Below are 19,389 nucleotides of genomic sequence, written 5' to 3'. Positions count from 1 at the left end.
GCAAATAAATAATAACAAATAAACTCTCTTTCGTATTAGTCCAGAATCCAACAAAACAGATCGATTGTACACGATACACCTGTTGCTGGCAAAATGGAGACAATTTTGGATTTCAGCAAAGAGTTGGACGTCAAGCTGCTCGATTCGGTGGTCCAAGCTTTTTATAGTGGATCTGGTGAGACACAGAAACAGGCGCAGGAGATTCTCACCAAGTTCCAAAATCATCCAGATGCTTGGACCCGTGCAGATCAAATTCTTCAATTCTCTTCAGATCCACAGGCAAAGTACATTGCCTTGTCAATTCTGGACAATTTGATCAAAACCAAATGGAAAGCCTTGCCTGAAGATCAACGACTTGGAATTAGAAACTTTGTGGCCAGTATGATTATTGTTATGTGTGAAGATGACGCCCAGTTTGTTTCGCAAAAGGCTTTGATTCAGAAAAGTGATTTGACCTTAGTCCAGATTATCAAGCAAGATTGGCCTGCTAACTGGCCAAATTTCATCCCCGAACTGGTTCAATCCAGTCGCGCAGGTTTCAACGTTTGCGAAAATAACATGGTGATCTTGAAACTGTTGTCCGAGGAGATTTTCGATTTCTCTGCCGAACAGATGACCCAGGCCAAGGCCAAGTCTTTGAAGACAAGAATGTGCGACGAATTCTCTGAGATTTTCAAATTGTGTTTCGAAGTGCTCGACAAAGCTTCCAAGCCTTCTCTTATAATTGCCACGCTCAAATCGCTACTCAGATACATCCCATGGATTCCTCTTGGCTACATTTTCGAAACAGATCTTTTGAACCTGCTTTCTTCCAAGTTCCTTCCTGTTGAAGATTTCAGATCGATCACTCTTAAATGTCTTACTGAAGTCTCTCAGCTTATTGCTCCTCAATACGACGAGAAGTTTGTCACCATGTTTGGACTCACCACAGAGAACCTGATCAAGTTCATCCCTATCGATATCGACCTCAAAAAGACATACAAGTATGCGAACTCTTCAGACCAAGAATTCTTGCAGGACTTGGCCATGTACTTGGTCACCTTCCTTTCCAACCATCTGGCACCTTTGGAACAGAATACAAGTTTGAGAGAGCTCCTTCTGGCTGCTCATCAGTACCTGGTCAACTTGTCCAGAATTGAAGAAAGAGAACTGTTCAAGACCTGTCTTGACTACTGGACCAAACTTGTGTCTGGATTGTACCAGGAAATTCAAACTTTGCCTTTGCAAGACGCTTCACCATTAATGCAACTTCAATATAACACCAGAGGTGGGGCTCCAAATCCCGAGATTCTGCGCAATTACAACCTCAGAAAGAACATTTACAGTGATATTTTGTCGAAATTAAGAGTTGTGATGATCGAAAACATGGTCAGACCAGAAGAGGTGTTGGTTGTTGAAAATGATGAAGGAGAAATTGTGAGAGAGTTTGTCAAGGAAAGTGACACCATTCAGCTGTACAAGTCTATGAGAGAGGTTTTGGTTTACCTTACTCACCTGGATATCAATGACACAGAAGCAATCATGTCTGCCAAGCTTGCTAGCCAAATCGATGGTTCGGAATGGTCTTGGCATAATATCAACACTTTGTGTTGGGCAATCGGTTCGATCTCTGGTTCTATGGACGAAGAGAGAGAGAAAAGATTCTTGGTTACAGTTATTAAAGATTTGCTGTCGTTGACCGAAATGAAACGGGGTAAGGATAACAAGGCAGTTGTGGCATCCAACATCATGTACATTGTTGGACAATACCCAAGATTCCTGAAAGCTCACTGGAAGTTCTTGAAGACTGTTGTCAATAAGTTGTTTGAATTTATGCATGAAACCCACGAAGGAGTTCAAGATATGGCATGTGACACTTTTATCAAGATCACTCAAAAGTGCAAGCGTCACTTTGTTGTTCAACAACAAGGTGAGACGGGACCTTTCATTGATGAAATCATCCGAAACATCCAGGAGACTACCTCTGACCTTCAACCCCAACAAGTTCACACGTTTTACGAGGCTTGTGGAACCATAATATCCGCACAAAACTCTACTCAAACCAGAAACAAGCTTTTGTCTGACCTGATGAATCTTCCGAACGTTGCATGGAGAACCGTTGTTCAACAGGCTGGCGAAGATCCTCAACTGTTGTCCAACTCTGACATTGTCAAAATTATTGCCAACATCATCAAGACCAATGTGGCTGTTTGCACGCCATTGGGTCCTGGATTCTACACGCAATTGGGATTAATATACGTTGACATGTTGTCTCTATACAACGCGGTGAGTGGTCTTATTTCTGAGGCCGTTGCCAGTGATGGTTTAATTGCCACCAAGACACCAAAGGTCAGAGGCTGGAGAACCATCAAGAAGGAGATTCTTATTCTGATTGAAACATATATTTCCAAGGCAGATAACCAAGAGGAGATTGTGCGTGACTTGGTCCCCAATTTGCTCTCTGCTGTTTTGCAGGACTACAAAACAAACGTTCCTGATGCTAGAGACGCTGAAGTTCTGAACTGTTTGTCGACCTTGGTTGACAAGGTTGGCGAGTTGATACCTGACGAGATTGTTCTTATCCTTGCTAACGTTTTTGAGGTTACTTTGAACATGATCAATAAGGATTTCACCGAGTATCCAGAACATAGAGTTGAGTTTTACAAGTTGCTGAGAGAGATCGATCTGAAGGGATTCAATGCTCTTGTTCAATTCCCACCAGAGGCGTTCCAATCGTTTATCGATGCGATTCTGTGGGCTTTCAAGCACAACAACAGAGAGGTCGAGAACACTGGTCTGACTCTTTGTGTTGAGTTGTTGAAAAACATTGAAGACTTGGGATCCAACTCGTTTGCTCTTGGATTCTACAAGAACTTCTACTTCCCAATCATCAGCGACATCTTTTACGTTCTTACCGACTCTGACCACAAAGCCGGTTTCAGACTCCAGTCTCAACTGCTGGCCAAGTTGATTGAGCTGGTTTTGGAAAACAAGATCACCGAGCCAATTTACCAGAAAGATTCAGCTCCGGAGGGAACGCCAAACTCTCTTTATTTGAAGGAGTACATTTCGAACATGTTGATTGGAGTCTTCCCTCAGTTGAACCAGGAACAAGTGAGCACATTCATGCAGGCTCTGTTCAGCTCTTACAACCAGCAAAACAAGTTCAGAGGTATTCTGAGAGACTTTTTGGTGCAAATCAAGGAGTTTGGTGGAGACCCAACCGATTACTTGTTTGCGGACGATAGAGAGCAGGAACTGGTTGAGAAGCACAAGCAGGCGTTTGAAAGAGCACGTTTGGTTGGCGGTTTGTTGAAGCCGTCGGAGATGGATGAATAGGACCAGACACTGGTTGGTTTGATGACGTAATCATTTAGCATAGAACTTTTTTTTAACATTAATAAGATAATTATTGTTAGAATTGGCTTTTTTGGATGGAAAATGGGCGAGAGACCGGAATCTGGCTAATCAAGCTGCTTGGTAACCGGTCTGTTCCGAAACGGTTACAGGTTACTGGGTCTGAGATTCACAAGGAGCTGTTTAGTGGCGGTCCGGTAGTTAGTTTGGAAGACAAGGAAACAGGGGTTTTTGAGATCCTTGTTTGGAAGAAGGCGGTTTATGGGATGTTTGGGGCGTTCAAGCGGGATGTTGATGAGCATTTGAGCATAAGAGACGATTTGGAGGTTTACTATGCCTCAATTGGGCTGTTAATGGTGACTCCAGAGGATCATCGGGCCATTTTGGTGAATGAAGAGGCATTGAACAAGGTGGGGGCCATTGATCCGGCAATTTTTGAGTTTCATTACAACGTCTTGAATGCGTACCTGACGTCAGATATTGCCAAAACGAACAAGTCCGCAAACTTGTGGTTCTATTTTAAAAAAAGCACAATTACCAGACTAAACAAGCTTGACGATTCGATTTTGAACGAATTGGTGGACATCGTTTTGCGTTCCGTTGAAATGCACCCCCGAAACTACTACGCCTGTGAATATTTGCGGTATTTGGTCTCCATCTGTCGCTACAAGGGAATGTTGCCTGTGGTTTTTGAACGGGTCTGGAAGCACTGTCAAAAGAATGTGCGAGACTTTTCGATGTGGCTGATACTTTACGAGATTCTAGTTGGCGATGATGGGTTTCATCTGAAAGATTTTCAAAGATTGGGTGGGATACTCGGGCCGAAAACAGATCGGCTACCTGCCGAGTTTGCACGTGCAAAGTTTCAGGAAATTCGTTCCTGGGGCAACCAAATAGGCTGTGGAACCTATTCGTATCTGTTTGTGGTGTTTGAAGTTGGGCTGAAACTGGAATTTGACGTTGTTTCAGAGTTCGAAACGAAATTCAGAACGTTTGAGACTGAAAACGGCTATCTCATCGACGTTGCGCTAAAAAAATTAATTCATCAAGGTACAGCCGTGCGACTCGATAACGACGCACTACTCAAGCTCCGATTCCAAGAAATGCTCATTAGAAAACAACTTTACATAAAACGTGCGGCTGCTGGCAGCCGGAAAAGAGAGAATTTGGTCCATTAAAGCGTTGCAGTCTAGAATCCCCACACCAATGTATCTAGGACTTCTTAAAAGCCGGGATCTCAAACTCGGGGTTGAAGTGCTGGCCAGGGAGGAACGGAGCGATCTCAAAGATGTGTTTCTTAAGAACCTCAGGGTCGTGGGCCATGAGGTCCTTGTTCAGAACCTTGTCTTTGTAGATGATGAACTCCAGGTGCTCGTTGCCGTGCTGGGCTGTTTCAGAAACAGTCATCTGTCTGAACAACTTTGGGTAGAAGTCCACACCTTCTTCTTCGCGCTTTCTTTGCTGGGTTCTCTGTTCCTCTTCAATTTTGAATTTCTCGTCTGTGGCAGTTGTGTGGTCTCTTCTGGCCAGAGCAGTGGTGACTTTGTTCCAGAGTCTTCTACTTTCATAGGTTCCCTGCTCAGAGATGTCTCTGACCTTTGGTTTGAGCGGCGTGCTGTGCTCGCAGTCGAAAAACAGCGATTTTTTGCCGGTCTTTGTGTCTTTGATGTACATCTCCTCGTTCCACTTTCCGCTCAACTCGTACAGCACGTGGCCGGTCTTGGAGTCTTTGATTTCTCCCTCGATCACGTTGTAGGACCCTGAAATGAACCCTTTGGTCTTGAACTCGATGTCTGCCACCAAATTGTTGTGTGGACATTGCAGTATCAAATGGTCGCCCAACTCGAACTTGAGGCCTCCAAACAGAATTCCCCTCGCGTACATGTTTGGCTGGGTCATTGTGTAGTACTCCGGCTCCCCGGAAGCCTCGTCCACAATGTCCAAGAACGACAGCTTGGTTATTCCTTCCATGATTGCGGCCGTGGAATTGCCCAGAAACTTAGACTTCGGAACAACCATTCCGTCCACGCGGACGTTTTCGTCCGGAATGATGTAGAAGTACGACGACTTTGGTGGGTGGTGCGACGTTTGTTCGGCCACGTAGTACGCCTGCGAGCCGGAAGGAAGGTCCCAGTAGCACGTGAAATACTCTCCCAAAATCGGGTTCAACGGCTTCTTCACGGCCTTAGGAGCAATATGCCAACACGACATGTACCATTTCACCACGAGCAAAAACCGCTCCACAGGGTCCGCGGTCGAATGGGCCGCAAGAACAATGTCTGGCTGTTGTAACTGGTTGGTGATCCGCTCCAGCATGCTCTTTCTCTCCAAAATGAACGTGGGCAGCGTGATCCTGGATAAATCGGAGCCCGGCCGCAACTGGGAGATGATCCCCATCAAAATCGACTGGCCTTGGTCGTCCACCTCGTCAATGTCCTCAATGTCATCGGAGTTTGGTCTCTCGGCATGTTTATCCTTATCCGAACCGGATTTGCCTAACCGTTAGCAGAATTACGCGCCAGATGGCGAAATTGGCACACTTACCAAGAAGCTTGGACGCAAAAGAAGGCATCTTGACACAATCGACCCTATATTAGTAAAACAAGTAGTAAATTATATTTATTTTGTATGCCCCAGCAATTTCCGCAAAGCCTACGACTCTGGCAATTGTTATGGACCCTGTTTTGGAACTGGCAGAATGAGCACGACAAAAAATTATGTTGCACCCTCGGCACAAATTTACATGGTGTATGGTAATTTTTATAGATCGCGCTATGCGGTGGCAGATTCTTCCAACGGCTTTGTCGTGGTACTACCGCTGGAACTGCTCAGAACGGAGCCTGCCTGCGAATCATCGCCGCTCTTGAGCTTCTTCGCGCTGGCCCCGTTCTTGTCACCCTTGCGTTTCTTGCTCTCTTTCTTGACAGGTCTCTGTTCCTCTTCTGTGTACACGTCGTTCGGCAAGTCGTACAGTTTGACATGCTTGATGCTCAAAGAGTACACGTCCTTGTCGAAACTGACCCAGTTCCGGCAAATCGAGTCAAAGTCGGAACATGGAGCCTGGATATCCATTTTCTTGTCCCGGCCCTTGAGATCGAGATCAAGTCCAATGTACAGCTTCAGAAGATGAACAAGGTGCTTGCCCTGTTTCTTTACATCCTCCTCCACCTTCACCATGTCTGTGTCGTCGTCGATCTCCACCTGTTTGAGGTTTTCCTTGGCATATTTCTCTCCTTCCAAAGATCCATAAAGCTCTCTGATATTGAACGCCTGTTCCTCGGTATCGCAGATGTACGACGCGGTGAAAGGCTTCACATAAGGATGGGCTAGCACAATGCCGTTGATCACTTCCAACTTTTGCACAAGAAGACGCAGCTTCGACTCCACCATGCCGCTCCATTTCAAATGGGCCTCGTACGAATCTCTCGTGGCAGTGATGATCGTCAAGTAGAACTTGTAGGCGAAGAAAAAGTCGTGCTTCTCAAACAGATCAATCCAATTTCTCTTTCCGAACTGGATCTCGTTCATGATCTCGAGTCCGCGTTGCATCTCCTTTAAAATGATCTTCTGGGTCGATGCGGTGATATTATGGGTAGCACACATAGACGGGTACGCTGGAGTGATCACCGGCATTCTGTGCAGTCTGTCTTGTCCATAAAGCTTTGGATTCCAGATCCTCACGGGCAACGGGCCATCCTCAATCGGTTTGAGAAGAACCGGCTGCGGCCATTTCCATTGCAAGTAGATCTGGAAGAACTTGGCCACAATCACGGCCCCGACCGCGTTCGGATATAGTTGACAGATTCTTGCAACCAACATGGCCCACGCAACACCTCCAGGAAATCCAAACATGTTGGCATAAATGGCTCTTCGTTGAGCCCAAAGCTTGATGGTCCGCAAAGCGTGGCGGAATACCATCTTTTGCGGCACCAGCTGGAGAATCTGGTCGGTGACTCTTGTACCGTTCAGTGCACGCAGGTCTCTATCGTCGATATTTCTAAGCAGGTTGTTGTCTTCCAGGGTCAAATCGGTCGAGATTTGCGGGATGTCCAGTCGACCACAGATCAGGTCGATGTCCACTCCGTCAAAAACCGTCTTGATGATCGGCACAAACGCATCGGGGACGGGCTGGATCTTGTTAAGCTCAGGCCGACCTCTCAACAGCTCTTCGAAAACCGTGAAAAAGTCCTCTCTGGTGACATGTTTGGGGACAACAACAAGAGTGTCGATATCGGAGCCTGGCCCGTACACTCCCAGTCTATACGAGCCAAACGTAAAGATCTTACCACCAGCGTCTTTGGCCATGCCTTCGCTCATGTTCTTGCGTCTTGAAACAGTGTAAACAAACTCCTCCGTCAGTTTCTGGAGCGTGGCCAACACCTCTCGCCTCTTCTGAGTTTCCGACTCGCTCTCGAACGATTTTTGGTTCCGAAGCTCTGCAATCATCGAGTCGTTTAGCTCGTTTTCCTTTGGCGTTGGACCCGCTGTGGAAATAGGCGCCGTAATTCCGTATTGCTTCACTGTTGTGCTCATCCTAACGATTTCCCTTAAGACAAAAAAAAATTAAGTTATTAAGTAAACTAATTAACTATGGCAAGTTTGCAGTTTGGATTTAGAGCAATTTCCGGACAGCTCGAAACCAAAACAACGGCTCTGTTGGGAAGTTTTCGGGTCGACAAATGTTCGGAGTCGAGTTTCATCGTGATTTGTCCCTCACTCGTGCCAATAACTATACCTTCTTCGGTGGCTTCCATACAAATGACACTGCCGCTTCCAAGATACGTTTGTTGAACCAGCTCGGGCGATTCTCCAAAAGAAGCAACAAAAACATTGCCAATAACGTCCCCAACAACCAGTTTGTCCGAAAAGATGGCAAATGCGCTCACCATCACGTTGCGCAGAATCCATTGACATTCTAATTTGCGGCGAGATCGATCTACATCCATCAGATATAGTCCAGAAAACCCGTCTGCAACTATGAGATTCCCGTCGCGGAGCTTGCTCCATGCTGAAAAGTACGCTATAGGGCTCTTAAAGTCGCTTTCTTCCAACCTGAACCAAAACTCAGTAGCAGCATAGACACTGATCCAAGCCACCGTATGACTGCCAATAAGAAGCAGCTCGTAATCCTCAATCTGGATGATGTCGTCAAACACACCGCTTATCACAGCAGACCCCTCGTTGTACCACTCGTTGTTCTCAAATCGCATCAGCAACAACCCCGTTTGGTCCTCCTCATCGTTCACAACCACAACCACGCTCTCTTTGAGTCTGTTTCCCAGTAGAAACCGCTGCTCGTTGGATACTTTAAACCGCTCGTCAAACCGGCACTCCAGACTCGAAACAGGTAACACCTTGCGCACCGAAATACCTGAGTCGAGCCGGTGCTCGCCAACCTTGGTGGTCCCCTCGTAAACCTCCAGACGATCGGTTTGCTTGATCTCTTCCCGTTCGAGATTGATCTCGCGTTGCTCCACGACCAGCACCACTTGTTTTTTTGTCTCTACGATGCTTTTCACCAAACCGTCAACATGAATAGTCCCGTTGAGGTCAACCGTGGAGTAGTTATGTGTTCCGTGAGAAACATATTCGCCAGCGAGCCCAGTGACGGGAAGATTAGTAGGGTTTCTGAGTTGACTGGGTTTCTTGAAGTGGTCGTTGAAAATGCAAATCTGGCCAAAATGGTTGCAACCAACAATTTTGCTGTCTGCAAAAACCAGACAGTGGAAAACGTCCTCGTTGAGTACGCGGCTGATTGTCCATTCCACTATCCCAAGCTCAATCGGCGGGACAGGCCCGGCAGCTCGACGTTCCGCAATGGACATCGACAGCTGTTGCTCTGCTATTTGCAAACTCTCAGACTTGAGCTCCACCTGAAGTCGGAAAACGTCGCCAAACTCAGAGCAAAGCCAGAAAACGCTGCCATCAAAGCACCAAGAAACAAATTTCGACAACCGTCCGTCGTTTTCGGAAACCAGCTCCTTCGATGCATACTGTCTTGTGGTTTTAACAATTTCAGACGAAAGACTCCGCACCCCAGGCGAAGGATACAGGTACTGGACGTCTTCACAAACCACCAGCAGTGCTCCCATGGGGAGCGGGAGAGCCAAACTGGGCGGTGAACTCATTTGCGGAAATCTCTTCGACAGCTCAACTTCCTTGGAAATAGAGTAGTACGACGCCGAGTACTTCAAGTTCGAGTCTCTGGAGATGACGGCGAACGTGACCCCCTCCTGGTCCGGCTTGATGAGTTTCGACTGGAGAAAAAGCGCAGAATGTACTATTCCATGGCCAATATAGATAACTTTTGGTTTTTCGAATACTCGGTTGTGACGAAGCTTGGCGGCATCGGGACGTTTCTGGACCTGTGAAGGGGCATCATTGTGCAACGCATTAACGTAAACGTCTGATTTGTCCGGACTCAGCTCCAAAATCGTCATGTATCCCTCAGTGGAGTAGACAAGAACATACCGGTTGGATTGATCCACGTCGATGATCGGACAAACCTCGACGCTACTGGCGGCAGAGGCGATCTTGAACTGTTGCACCACGACGAACCGGCCGTCCCAGCCAAGAACCATCAACTGGCCTGTTTGATCCAGCACAATGAGCCATTCCTGGTCGAGTCCAGGCGGCTTTATATGGCCAATTGCCATGATCCGGTGGTCAAACGACACCTCGTCATACGGCTTTCCCGTCTCGTCCAGAAGCTCAATTGAGAACGGATGGGCAACAACAAAAGTCTTGTCGCGGCAGAAGTTCAAATAGAGCAAATTAACAATAGTTCCGTCATTCTGCTTGTAAAGACTAAAAGACATAAATAAGAATTTGAGTTTTTTAATTATTATAGATACGTCTGTCATTTTTCAGAACGTGAACACAGAGCTATATAGTTTGACAGCTTCTGGATTAATGCTGTTGAGGATCTGGGAGTCTGCTGTCTCGACGTCGGGGAACACAAACTGGTCGATCACCGTTGGGTAGGGCAGGGGCAGGAAAGGCGTTTCTGGCGACGCTGGGGTCTCGACCTCTGGGAATGTGAATTTCTCAATCACCTCGAGCTGTTTGAACGGCTGCAGGGGCGCAGGCTTGGTCACGGCGGGGGTGAACGGTGCGGCCTCGGCGGGTCTGAAGGTGAATTTTGGCTTTTCAGCAGGCTTTGAGGACGGCTCAGGCTGGGGAGCCGGTGTAGGCTTGAAGAGAGGAGCTGGAGCCGGGGCTGGTGTAGGCTTAAAAAGAGACACGGCCGGAGCAGGCTTTGCAGGTGGTGCGACAGGAGGCTTCTCGACAGACTTAATAGTCTCGACTGGCTTCACTTGAGGGATAGGTTTTGGCTGTGCAGGCTGAGGAGGTTCCTCGACAGACTCGTCCTCCGAGTCGATCTCAATGACCTCTGGCTCCGACGAGTCTGGCTGGGGGAGCAACTTAGCCGCGGGAGCTGCGGCAGGAACAGGGGCAGGTGCTGGCTTGACGACAGGTTTGATAGACGGTTTTGCAATCTGTTTCTCCTCCGCAGCTGGCTTTGCAATCGGTTTCTTCTCTGCAACAGGGATAGCAGCCCTCACCGGCTGGACAGAAGGCAGATTCCGATTCGCCTGGTTCACCTTGTCCTTCTCAACTTCCTTCGCACTCTCCACTATGTCCTCAGGCTGCTCCAGGATGCTCAACACCTTATTTGCTGTCCTGCTCATGGGCTCTCTCTTTTCGACGCGCGGCTTCACGGGCGACTGGATGCGCTGTCTGTACGGAGAAGGAAGGCTCGAGAACTCCACGACCCGTTTCTTGATCGCCGGGAACGGCTGCGCGTGACGAGAGATGGTCCTCACTTTCGGTGTGTATGTAGGGACGTCCACTGTGACGGGGCTTTTGGAGGCCGGTCTCAGCACGGTGGTCGAGTTAAAGAAGCTCGACTCGGAGTTCTTGGTGGCGGGAGAAGACAGAATCTGCGAGTCGATCAGCTGGGAGTTGCGGAACGTTTCAAGCTGCGACTGGTTCTGCTGGTGGACCTTGTTGATCAGCGACAAGACGCCCTCGACCTCGATGTCGCTCAATGGGTCGTCGCCCTTGCTTTTGAAGAACTCGGACAGCGTTTTGTTTGGGTTTGCCTCGCTCAGCACCGACAAGTTCGAAACGTTCGAAACGTTCGACACGTTCGAGAAGTCTGCGGTTGACGGGTTTCTTGACGGTTTCGGCGACCGCGAAAACATGCGCCGCAAACGACCAAACACGCCCGGCGAGCTCGTCGAACGCGGCTCAATTTTGTCGTACGGCTTGGGCTTTTTCGTCTCTCTTCTAATCATTAAACCTGAGACAAGTTGCAAATATTTTTTTTCCCATTTATTTTATTTTATTTATTAGGCCATGTCCATCATCGGAGCGCTGGCGTGCCAAAAGGACTCGTATTTAAGATCGCTTGCGACAAAAGTTGTGTCGTGCAATCAACAGGGGAACCGGTACCAGGTTGAGCTGGAGGATACGGTGCTGTTTCCAGAGGGTGGCGGACAGCCTAGTGACACTGGCCGCATTTTGGTGGGGGAACAGTCGTTGGACGTTGAAAGTGTGATTCGGTCCGGACTGAAGGCGTTGCACATTGTCGATAAACCATTGGAGCTTGGAACAACGGTCAATTTGAACGTCAATTGGGAAAAACGGTTTGACCACATGCAGCAACACACCGGACAGCATCTTTTGTCGGCGATCTTGGACAAGCGCGATCTGCCCACGCTTGGATGGAACATGGGAGAAATGATCAATTACGTGGAACTGCCGCGGAAACTGACCGACTCGGAGAAAGTGGAGGTTGCCAACGAGGTCAACTCCAAGATCACCGCTAATCTGCCAATTACCGTCGAGGTTCCGCCAGACAGAGAGGTCGACTCCGTCAAGGGAGTGATGCGGATCATCCATATTGGCGATCTGGATGCCAATGCGTGCTGCGGGACTCATCTGAAGAGCGCTGGCCAGATCAAGGGAATCGTTTTGTTGAACCAGGTTTCTGGTAAAGGTTCCAATAGCCGGCTGAATTTCATTGCTGGCGACCGGATTTTCCGGTACACGGAGTCGTCGCACGAGATCCTGCGGTCTTTGAGCTCTTCCACGAGCGTCCAGGCCGAACAGCTCGTTGACAAGGTGAACGCGCTGGTTGTTTCGTCCAAGAAGCTGCAGAGCAGAGAGTCTGCATTGTTGAAGGAGCTGGCCACCAGGACGGCTGAGGAGCTCAAGCAGACGCTCAGTGAGGGCAAGACGGTTGTTTTCCACCGGCCAGACGTGGGGCTCGATTTCCTCAACCAGATGTTCAAGGAACTGAAGGACAGTCCGGGAACGGTTGTTCTTCTTTCTGGAGAGGGCAAGGACGGCGGAGCCGCGATTGTTTTTGGCGAGAACACCACAGAGGTCAGCGCCAAGCTGAAGGAGCTGCTGACCGGCTTGAAGGGCGGCGGAAAGGGCAAGTTCCAAGGAAAAGTTGCTAGCTACGGCAAAGGCGAGCTGGAGAAGGTGAAACAGCAATGGACATAGAAATATTATAATTCATTCTTATCATTTGGGTCTGAACAGGCTGGCCATGTTGAGATTGTTGAGGCTGATGGCCTGGAGCCTTTTGCGGGGTCTGTTTCTGGCGGCGTTGTCGACCGTCTGCAAATGTTTGAGCGTGGCTATTATGGCATCGAAGGTGGCTGATTCGGGCACCTCGTGGTCTCTATGGATTCTTATGGTTGCGGTGGTATCGTGGGCCGAGCGGACGGTCTGGTCTGGGTCTGTGAAGTCGACCGTTATTGTTTCTGGAGAAGAGTCGGAGACAGACTCCAAAGAGACCAGCGAGATATCTGGTTCGAGCTTCTTGATGGCTTTTTCGAGAGTTTCGTACTCCTCGAAACAGTTACAGCACACAAGCTCTGCGCACCGCGTGAGAGAATCCAGTGAGCTCAGATTGTACAACGGGCGCTCGCACACGACGCAGTAGCGCAGGTTGGACTGAGTCTGTTTGAGATAGAGCTCTGTTTCACTTTGGAGCGTGGAGTCGGAGTTGATGCTTTGGTTACGTGCCAACAGCGGCAGAATCGCGCTGGGAGGAGTGATGTCGTGCTCGATGGCGCGTCTGAGGTCAAACACAGACGTTTTCTTGCGGAATCCCTTGGGATAGTGAATGTAGTCTTCGACAAGTAGCAGCTCTCCAGCGGGGCCAATTTCGGCGACGTTGGGGTGGGCGAGCGGAAACGAAGTGAGCTGGTTGTTGTCAATGAGGTCGAGCCGTGAGGGACGGAACTTGAGCGAATGTGGAGTGGTATCAAGCATTCATGAGAATGTGACAAATATCAGTGGTCAAAAATAAATAAATTAAAATAAATTCCTAATAACAATTTCCTAATTGGGAAGAAACATAACTTTGATAGCAACGGTTGGCAATCAGGGTGGTTTCGGGGCCAATATGGCTGAGTTATGACGTTTGGTGGGTTTGGCACGCAGATCACAATCGTTCAGGCCCTCAACCGAGAAGGCCCGGTTGTTAATCTGTGAAAGCCGAGCCAAGCCCGTTGATGGTGGTTGATTATTAAATAAGCTTAGAAAAATATCGGTGATATGCTGCGCAGTAAACTTTAAATCCGGGTGTATATATAGAGACGCACAATAACCAAGTTATCTCTCCAATGTCTACCGTGGTTATTGTGGGAGGCGGACTCTACGGAGTCGTCGCAGCCATGGAGTTCGAGAAGAAGTCCAACATCAAGGTCGTTTTGATCTCCAACAAAGATTATGTCTATTTTGTTCCATCTTTGCCAAGAATGTTCATCGAGAAAGCGACGAAGGGATGGTCGGCCCAGATAACCAAGTTATTGAAAGATCCGTCTGTGTTTGTCCAGGACGAGGTCATCGGGTTCGACGAGAACCGCGTGATTACCGCTTCTTCGGGTGAGTTCAAGTACGACGCCTTGGTTCTTGCGTCAGGGTCCAAGCTGGAGGAAATTTGGGATCTGCCTGCATCAACGAAATTGGCCGTTGAACATTTTAAGGTTGGGTACGAGAAAATCGCCAAGGCCAAAAATATCACCGTTGTGGGTGGCGGGTTGTCTGGAGTCGAGCTTGTTGGCGAGATCGCTGCAAAGTTCAAGTCGGAGATCAAGTCCGGCGAGAAAACGCTCAACCTGATCCATTCCCAGAAGCTGCCATTGACCGACAGCGAGTTGACAGCCGTGCGGAACTCCACCAAGGCCCAGCTCGAGGAGCTCAACGTGAACCTGTACTTGGGCCGACCGGCAACCGTCAACGGCGACGCAGTGATGTTCGGCGAGAAAGAAGTGCCTACAGACCACCTGATATGGTGTACTGGAGGCAAGCCAAACGTGCCAAAGAACTCGATAGAGGGTCTGCAGAACGAGAAGAACGAGGTGAAAGTGCACGATACTTTGCAATCGGTGGCTGTTCCGCAGATATTTGCAACGGGCGACTGTTGCGACACTTTCCACAAATCGCTTCTTCCGTTGAAGGAACGCACTAAAGCGCTGCTCGCGAACGTGGACTCGTATTTGAACGGCAAGCCGCTCACCGTCAAGGTCAACATGTACCGGAAAGAAACAGACCGGATCAGCCGGGGAGTTTCTCTTGGACCTGACCACGGAGCCGGCCAGGCAGTCACGTTCTTTGGAGTTTTCTCGGCCCCCAAATGGCTGGTTGTGAGACTCAAGAGCAGGAACATGTTTAGGGGAGAGCTTCATAAGCATCTTGGTAGCAAAGATGATGCTGAATAGCCATGATGGACATACAGCCGAGGATTTCTAGCGTAAGTAGAAGTTTTGGAAGATTTGAAATTATCACGGTGTAATCATGCACACAGTCGACAATGACCTGGAGCAACGAGAACACGCCGCCCAGGAACTGCAGATACACTGCCAGCACGGGCCAGCCCGCGGTCGATTGGCGTTGGTGGATGTGGAAGATTTGCGGCACGTTTTTGCACACGGATGCGGCGACTTTCAAAAGCCCCAGGTATTCGAGGAAATAGAGCCAATGGAGCCCGTAAAACTTGGTTACCAGCGCAAACACTGCAATACCTGCACCGTTGAGCCAGATAACCAGTTTCCCCAGGTCGGAAAGGTACTGGCTGGCGTTTTTGTGCAAATTCCAGCAGTAGGCCTGAGTGAGCACCAGAAAGCTCATTGTGGCCCCGTGGAGCGCAAACAGCACGTCTGTTGTATGGATTGTAGGGTATTTGTTGTACAACTGCCTGTACTCGTCGTGGATCACCGGGTTGAAGCGGAACGTGACGTAGTACACGGAGTAGCACAAGTAGCCGAGAAAATTGAACCACACCCAGTCCATCGACAGGCCTTGGACGCTTTTATGTCGCACATTGGACAAAAACGGGGGCCAGAACGCCGCGCTCCAGAACACCAAATACAGAAAACCAAAAGAAAAAGAAAACATACTTTTTCAAACGGCAGATCCACTCATTTATGTAGTTTTACCGGGATATTTATTTAGATTTGTTGTCTCCAGCTGAAATAGTTCAAAAAATTTGGTTGCAAAGTTTCGGGCTGTGCTGCAACGGCTTTGAACGGTAGGACCTGCTGGATGGCGATAGCCGGTTCGGAAGAGGCCAGGATACGGCCCGATTTGTCCAGGGCTTCCGCATAAACAGCTTCGTGGGTTTCGGCGACCTTGTACTTGGTCTCGAACCCGGTTCTCTTGGCCTCGCCAATATACGTCTTGCTGCCGTTTTTCACCGCATAGAATTTCCATAGCTTGGTCTCGGTGTCTCCGTTCCACGAGACGTAGATCTGCGTCTCTCCGTCGTCGGTGATCTCAGAAAGCACCGCAACGTCCTCGGTTGGATATCCGTGCCAGTCGTATTTGAAAGCACGGTAGTTCTCGACCTTGTCGGCCAATTCTCCCGATTCCAAGAACGCATGGAACACAATCTCGCCGTCTGCAGTGTACTCGGTAACGGCGCCCTCAGAACCCCAGTTCACCAGCACATTGCCCGACTCCAAGACCTGCGCAGAACCCTGCGATTTGGCAAGCAGGCCGTATGGGGCCTGGTAGTTCTTGAGCAGCTTGGCCTCCCACGTCTCGGTGTTCACCTCAACAACTTTTCCGCTGGAAACCTCGTTGATCTTCACCAAATGGCCGTGTTTGTCCTCTGTTCCGTGGGCAGAGTTGTCAAAGAACGAGATGATCTGTTTCTTGCCGTCCTCGGAAGTCCACAGGTACCTTGCGTGGTGCTGGAAGCCGAATCTAAAGCCACCAACGTTTTCAAAGCTCGAGCTGGTCTCGCCAGGAATGCCTCCCAGCTTCCAGATAACCTCGCCTGTCTTTCCGTCGATCTTGTACACCGAGGCGGCGTCTCTGGCAGAGAGCAGGTAGTCTCCGTTCTCGTCCTTGTCGACCGAGTTGATATGGAAGTAATCCCACGCATCGCTCGAGTTATAACCAGAACCGGCATAACCAGGGTTAATTGGGAGCACAGACTCGTGCGGAGAAACGTGGTCCAAAGAGGCCCATTCAAACAGCACCTCGCCGGTCTCAAGGTCAAGTTCCTGGAAAATGGCGTTCACAATCCATTGTTGCTCCTCAGAAGCACCAAATTCGCTAAGGTCCCGGGGAACCGGCTGGTAAACTTGAAGCAAGCCGGTTTTCTCGTCCTTGATGTGGAACTCGTGCTTGTCAGAAAGCTTGTGCTTGCCGGCACGCAGCTCCTTGACGAGCTCGTAGCGGTTGTTCAGGAACGTGTGGTGGCCGTGGCCATGGCCATAGGCCGGGTTGTGGTCTCCTTCAAAAGAAAACAAAATGTCCTGGCCGTTGAACTTGGCGGCCTGGAAATTGGCGTTCCAGATCGAAAAGATGCTGTACCCAGACCACACAAGGTCTCCCTCGGCGGAAAAGATGTACGGAGCAGCCTGTCTTGGTCCGTGCAGGGTGTTGTCCGGGAAGCCAGAGAACGGAGCCACGAAAAGATAGTCTGTAGAGGCCTTGTCGTGGTCGAAGATGGTGATGTTCAGCTGGGGCGGAGCCAGGTCGGACCGACTGCGGTACTGCCAGTCGGCGTACACGGGCAGAAGGAATAAAAGAAGAGCAGAGAGCATTGGAGAAAGAATCTGGTGTAGATGGATAATTTATATAGCTTGCACTGTGGCTAAAAGGGGTATTATTATGAGCCGCGTCGCCGCATACACAACACCTCTCGCAATCTAAAATAATTTTTCGAAACTCGAACTTTCACCCGACCCGGACTGCGGCGTCGGTGACCGCCACAATTACGAATCTAATCGTAAGACGACCGGGACCGGACCCTGAACGCTTTTTTCAAGCCAGCCAGCACCAGACACAACAAACAGCACAAACACGACACCAGCTGGGCCCTCTTGATTGCGGTGCTGTATCCGGAAACCACTATCGCGCGAATTTCTGGCCGCAAGGAGCTTATCACGGAGATGTCCTTGGAGACAGAATGGACAATGGTAGCAATCTGTTTTTTTGACAACTCGGGTAAATTCGCGAGCTCTTGTTGTGTCTTTTGCACAAACAGACGCTGGATGATGGCAGCCGACCCGGTGACTCCCCAGACGGAGCCAATGCTCCTAAAAAGATAAGCCGTGGAGGTAGAAATTGCCTGCTTTTGCTTATCAAAATTGTAGATAAACGAGAAAAGCGAGCTGGGGAAGATCATACCCTGTCCCACGTTGGCCGGCACGAGGCAAAGCCCGACCAGCCACTTGTTGACCCCAGTATCTATAAACAGGGCCAATGTGTTGCCCAACAACATTAAAGCACATCCTGCAGTCACCAACGAAAAAAGTACGTTCTTGCCGCGGCTCATGAAATATCCCGCTATCAGTCCACCAACCGGAGTAAAGAGCGAAGGAATTGTGAGTCGCAGACCTGCATGCGAGGCCGTGTCTCCCAGCACTATCTGGAACAGCAACGGAAGGATAAACAGGTACGCGTAGCTCGAGATCCCCACCAAAACACCGATTCCGAGGATGATGTAGCTGAAAGCTCCGTGGAGCAACACAGGTGGGATGATTGGCACTGCGCTGGTCTTGAGTTCAATGGCTACAAACAGTGCCAACAACGCCAGACTCAAAATAAACAGTAGTTGTAGCCGGTAATCGTTCCAGCCAAGCTCGTTTCCGCCCAAGGAAAGCACCACCATCTGCACAGCCAGCGAAAGCACCAGCGTAACGGACCCGTTGATGTCGATTCTGTCGAGAGCGTGGGATGAGAGGTGGAAATGCGTGGGCTTTGGATCGTGGATGAAGTGGTGGCCCACAAGAATACCAGCCAACGCTACTGGGACCTGGAACAGGAAACACCATCTCCAGCCAAACGTGTCTGCGATAACACCGCCAAGCGACGCTCCGCAGATTGATCCGAATCCAAGCAGCAGGTTCTGGAAAGCCTGCCAGTTTCCTCTCTTTTCCGGAGCAATGATGTCTGAATTAACGATGGTAGCCAAGGTGACCAAACCACCACCCCCAATACCTGTGATTGCGCGGAAAAAGTCGAGCATCAGGATGCTGGACGACAGACCGCACCCGAGACACCCCACGATGAAGAAGCCCGTGGCCCCCATCAAACAGGCTCTTCGGCCCAGCACGTCGGAAAACGAACCGTACAGAGGTTGGAACGCGGTGCTGGTGATCAGATACGACGAGGTGATCCACGAAGCAGTGTTGGCGGCCTTGAACTCGTTGCCGATCGTCGCGTACGTGGACGCAGTCACCGTCCCGTCGAAGCCAGACAGGAAGACATTGGCAAACAGAGACAGCTCGATCCACACAAAGTTTGGAGGAAGTCCCGGCTTGGATACCACTGCCTCTTCGTCGACCAGCTTGGTGGAGCCGTAAGCGGAGGACGCTTGGTCTGGCGCCTCTGGCGTGATCAAGCCATCGTTTTCATCTCCATGCTGATGAAAAGACATTGAAAAAGAAAACGATACCAAGCTAATCACCAAGAGTGGCTCTCGGGTCGGGTGAGAACAAAAAAAAATTTGTATCGCGATTTCCAGTGCCTAGATCGGGTCGGGTCGCCGATATGCTTTAGCCAATTGGTCTTCAA

General features: G+C 49.5%; 19 protein-coding genes across 19 annotated transcripts; 9 read left to right on the top strand and 10 right to left on the bottom strand.

Annotated features, from left to right (window-relative positions):
• Positions 1-93: 93 nt before the first annotated feature.
• OGAPHI_005831 (uncharacterized protein) lies at positions 94-3,318 on the top strand (the record flags this gene model as incomplete). Its single annotated transcript, XM_046207055.1, has 1 exon — positions 94-3,318. One exon carries the CDS (start codon positions 94-96, stop codon positions 3,316-3,318), a length of 3,225 nt encoding a protein of 1,074 aa, XP_046059668.1.
• OGAPHI_005832 (uncharacterized protein) lies at positions 519-755 on the bottom strand (the record flags this gene model as incomplete). The annotated part of the gene is made up of 1 exon (XM_046207056.1): positions 519-755. One exon carries the CDS (start codon positions 753-755, stop codon positions 519-521), a length of 237 nt encoding a protein of 78 aa, XP_046059669.1.
• OGAPHI_005830 (uncharacterized protein) lies at positions 1,342-3,922 on the bottom strand (the record flags this gene model as incomplete). Its single annotated transcript, XM_046207054.1, has 3 exons — positions 1,342-2,206; positions 2,543-2,955; positions 3,875-3,922. The coding sequence occupies 3 exons, from the start codon at positions 3,920-3,922 to the stop codon at positions 1,342-1,344; spliced, it is 1,326 nt and encodes a 441-aa protein (XP_046059667.1).
• On the top strand, positions 3,414-5,842 carry OGAPHI_005828 (uncharacterized protein; the record flags this gene model as incomplete). Its single annotated transcript, XM_046207052.1, has 4 exons — positions 3,414-4,386; positions 4,625-5,088; positions 5,243-5,388; positions 5,566-5,842. 4 exons carry the CDS (start codon positions 3,414-3,416, stop codon positions 5,840-5,842), a joined length of 1,860 nt encoding a protein of 619 aa, XP_046059665.1.
• Positions 4,549-5,733, bottom strand: OGAPHI_005829 (uncharacterized protein; the record flags this gene model as incomplete). The annotated part of the gene is made up of 1 exon (XM_046207053.1): positions 4,549-5,733. One exon carries the CDS (start codon positions 5,731-5,733, stop codon positions 4,549-4,551), a length of 1,185 nt encoding a protein of 394 aa, XP_046059666.1.
• Positions 5,843-6,108: 266 nt separating the features above from the next.
• On the bottom strand, positions 6,109-7,869 carry OGAPHI_005826 (uncharacterized protein; the record flags this gene model as incomplete). Its single annotated transcript, XM_046207049.1, has 1 exon — positions 6,109-7,869. The coding sequence occupies one exon, from the start codon at positions 7,867-7,869 to the stop codon at positions 6,109-6,111; it is 1,761 nt and encodes a 586-aa protein (XP_046059663.1).
• On the top strand, positions 6,725-7,668 carry OGAPHI_005827 (uncharacterized protein; the record flags this gene model as incomplete). The annotated part of the gene is made up of 2 exons (XM_046207050.1): positions 6,725-6,783; positions 7,176-7,668. The coding sequence occupies 2 exons, from the start codon at positions 6,725-6,727 to the stop codon at positions 7,666-7,668; spliced, it is 552 nt and encodes a 183-aa protein (XP_046059664.1).
• Positions 7,870-7,916: 47 nt separating the features above from the next.
• Positions 7,917-10,154, bottom strand: OGAPHI_005825 (uncharacterized protein; the record flags this gene model as incomplete). The annotated part of the gene is made up of 1 exon (XM_046207048.1): positions 7,917-10,154. One exon carries the CDS (start codon positions 10,152-10,154, stop codon positions 7,917-7,919), a length of 2,238 nt encoding a protein of 745 aa, XP_046059662.1.
• OGAPHI_005824 (uncharacterized protein) lies at positions 8,868-10,656 on the top strand (the record flags this gene model as incomplete). The annotated part of the gene is made up of 4 exons (XM_046207047.1): positions 8,868-9,079; positions 9,216-9,509; positions 9,788-10,001; positions 10,321-10,656. The coding sequence occupies 4 exons, from the start codon at positions 8,868-8,870 to the stop codon at positions 10,654-10,656; spliced, it is 1,056 nt and encodes a 351-aa protein (XP_046059661.1).
• Positions 10,203-11,636, bottom strand: OGAPHI_005823 (uncharacterized protein; the record flags this gene model as incomplete). Its single annotated transcript, XM_046207046.1, has 1 exon — positions 10,203-11,636. The coding sequence occupies one exon, from the start codon at positions 11,634-11,636 to the stop codon at positions 10,203-10,205; it is 1,434 nt and encodes a 477-aa protein (XP_046059660.1).
• OGAPHI_005822 (uncharacterized protein) lies at positions 11,152-12,852 on the top strand (the record flags this gene model as incomplete). Its single annotated transcript, XM_046207045.1, has 2 exons — positions 11,152-11,502; positions 11,695-12,852. The coding sequence occupies 2 exons, from the start codon at positions 11,152-11,154 to the stop codon at positions 12,850-12,852; spliced, it is 1,509 nt and encodes a 502-aa protein (XP_046059659.1).
• A 21-nt stretch (positions 12,853-12,873) lies between these two features.
• OGAPHI_005820 (uncharacterized protein) lies at positions 12,874-13,629 on the bottom strand (the record flags this gene model as incomplete). Its single annotated transcript, XM_046207043.1, has 1 exon — positions 12,874-13,629. The coding sequence occupies one exon, from the start codon at positions 13,627-13,629 to the stop codon at positions 12,874-12,876; it is 756 nt and encodes a 251-aa protein (XP_046059657.1).
• On the top strand, positions 12,899-13,297 carry OGAPHI_005821 (uncharacterized protein; the record flags this gene model as incomplete). The annotated part of the gene is made up of 1 exon (XM_046207044.1): positions 12,899-13,297. The coding sequence occupies one exon, from the start codon at positions 12,899-12,901 to the stop codon at positions 13,295-13,297; it is 399 nt and encodes a 132-aa protein (XP_046059658.1).
• Positions 13,630-13,982: 353 nt separating the features above from the next.
• OGAPHI_005819 (uncharacterized protein) lies at positions 13,983-15,080 on the top strand (the record flags this gene model as incomplete). Its single annotated transcript, XM_046207042.1, has 1 exon — positions 13,983-15,080. One exon carries the CDS (start codon positions 13,983-13,985, stop codon positions 15,078-15,080), a length of 1,098 nt encoding a protein of 365 aa, XP_046059656.1.
• Positions 14,093-15,651, bottom strand: OGAPHI_005818 (uncharacterized protein; the record flags this gene model as incomplete). The annotated part of the gene is made up of 2 exons (XM_046207041.1): positions 14,093-15,011; positions 15,218-15,651. 2 exons carry the CDS (start codon positions 15,649-15,651, stop codon positions 14,093-14,095), a joined length of 1,353 nt encoding a protein of 450 aa, XP_046059655.1.
• A 158-nt stretch (positions 15,652-15,809) lies between these two features.
• Positions 15,810-17,414, bottom strand: OGAPHI_005816 (uncharacterized protein; the record flags this gene model as incomplete). Its single annotated transcript, XM_046207038.1, has 1 exon — positions 15,810-17,414. One exon carries the CDS (start codon positions 17,412-17,414, stop codon positions 15,810-15,812), a length of 1,605 nt encoding a protein of 534 aa, XP_046059653.1.
• Positions 16,239-17,396, top strand: OGAPHI_005817 (uncharacterized protein; the record flags this gene model as incomplete). Its single annotated transcript, XM_046207039.1, has 1 exon — positions 16,239-17,396. The coding sequence occupies one exon, from the start codon at positions 16,239-16,241 to the stop codon at positions 17,394-17,396; it is 1,158 nt and encodes a 385-aa protein (XP_046059654.1).
• A 179-nt stretch (positions 17,415-17,593) lies between the features above and the next one.
• OGAPHI_005814 (uncharacterized protein) lies at positions 17,594-19,252 on the bottom strand (the record flags this gene model as incomplete). The annotated part of the gene is made up of 1 exon (XM_046207036.1): positions 17,594-19,252. The coding sequence occupies one exon, from the start codon at positions 19,250-19,252 to the stop codon at positions 17,594-17,596; it is 1,659 nt and encodes a 552-aa protein (XP_046059651.1).
• OGAPHI_005815 (uncharacterized protein) lies at positions 18,215-19,178 on the top strand (the record flags this gene model as incomplete). Its single annotated transcript, XM_046207037.1, has 2 exons — positions 18,215-18,423; positions 18,497-19,178. The coding sequence occupies 2 exons, from the start codon at positions 18,215-18,217 to the stop codon at positions 19,176-19,178; spliced, it is 891 nt and encodes a 296-aa protein (XP_046059652.1).
• Positions 19,253-19,389: the final 137 nt, after the last annotated feature.

Source organism: Ogataea philodendri, assembly GCF_020536065.1.
Source record: "Ogataea philodendri strain CBS6075 chromosome Unknown scaffold3, whole genome shotgun sequence".
NCBI lineage: Eukaryota > Fungi > Ascomycota > Pichiomycetes > Pichiales > Pichiaceae > Ogataea > Ogataea philodendri.
The sequence above is the reverse complement of the archived record's forward strand: the minus strand, read 5'-3'. Positions and strand labels throughout refer to the sequence as shown.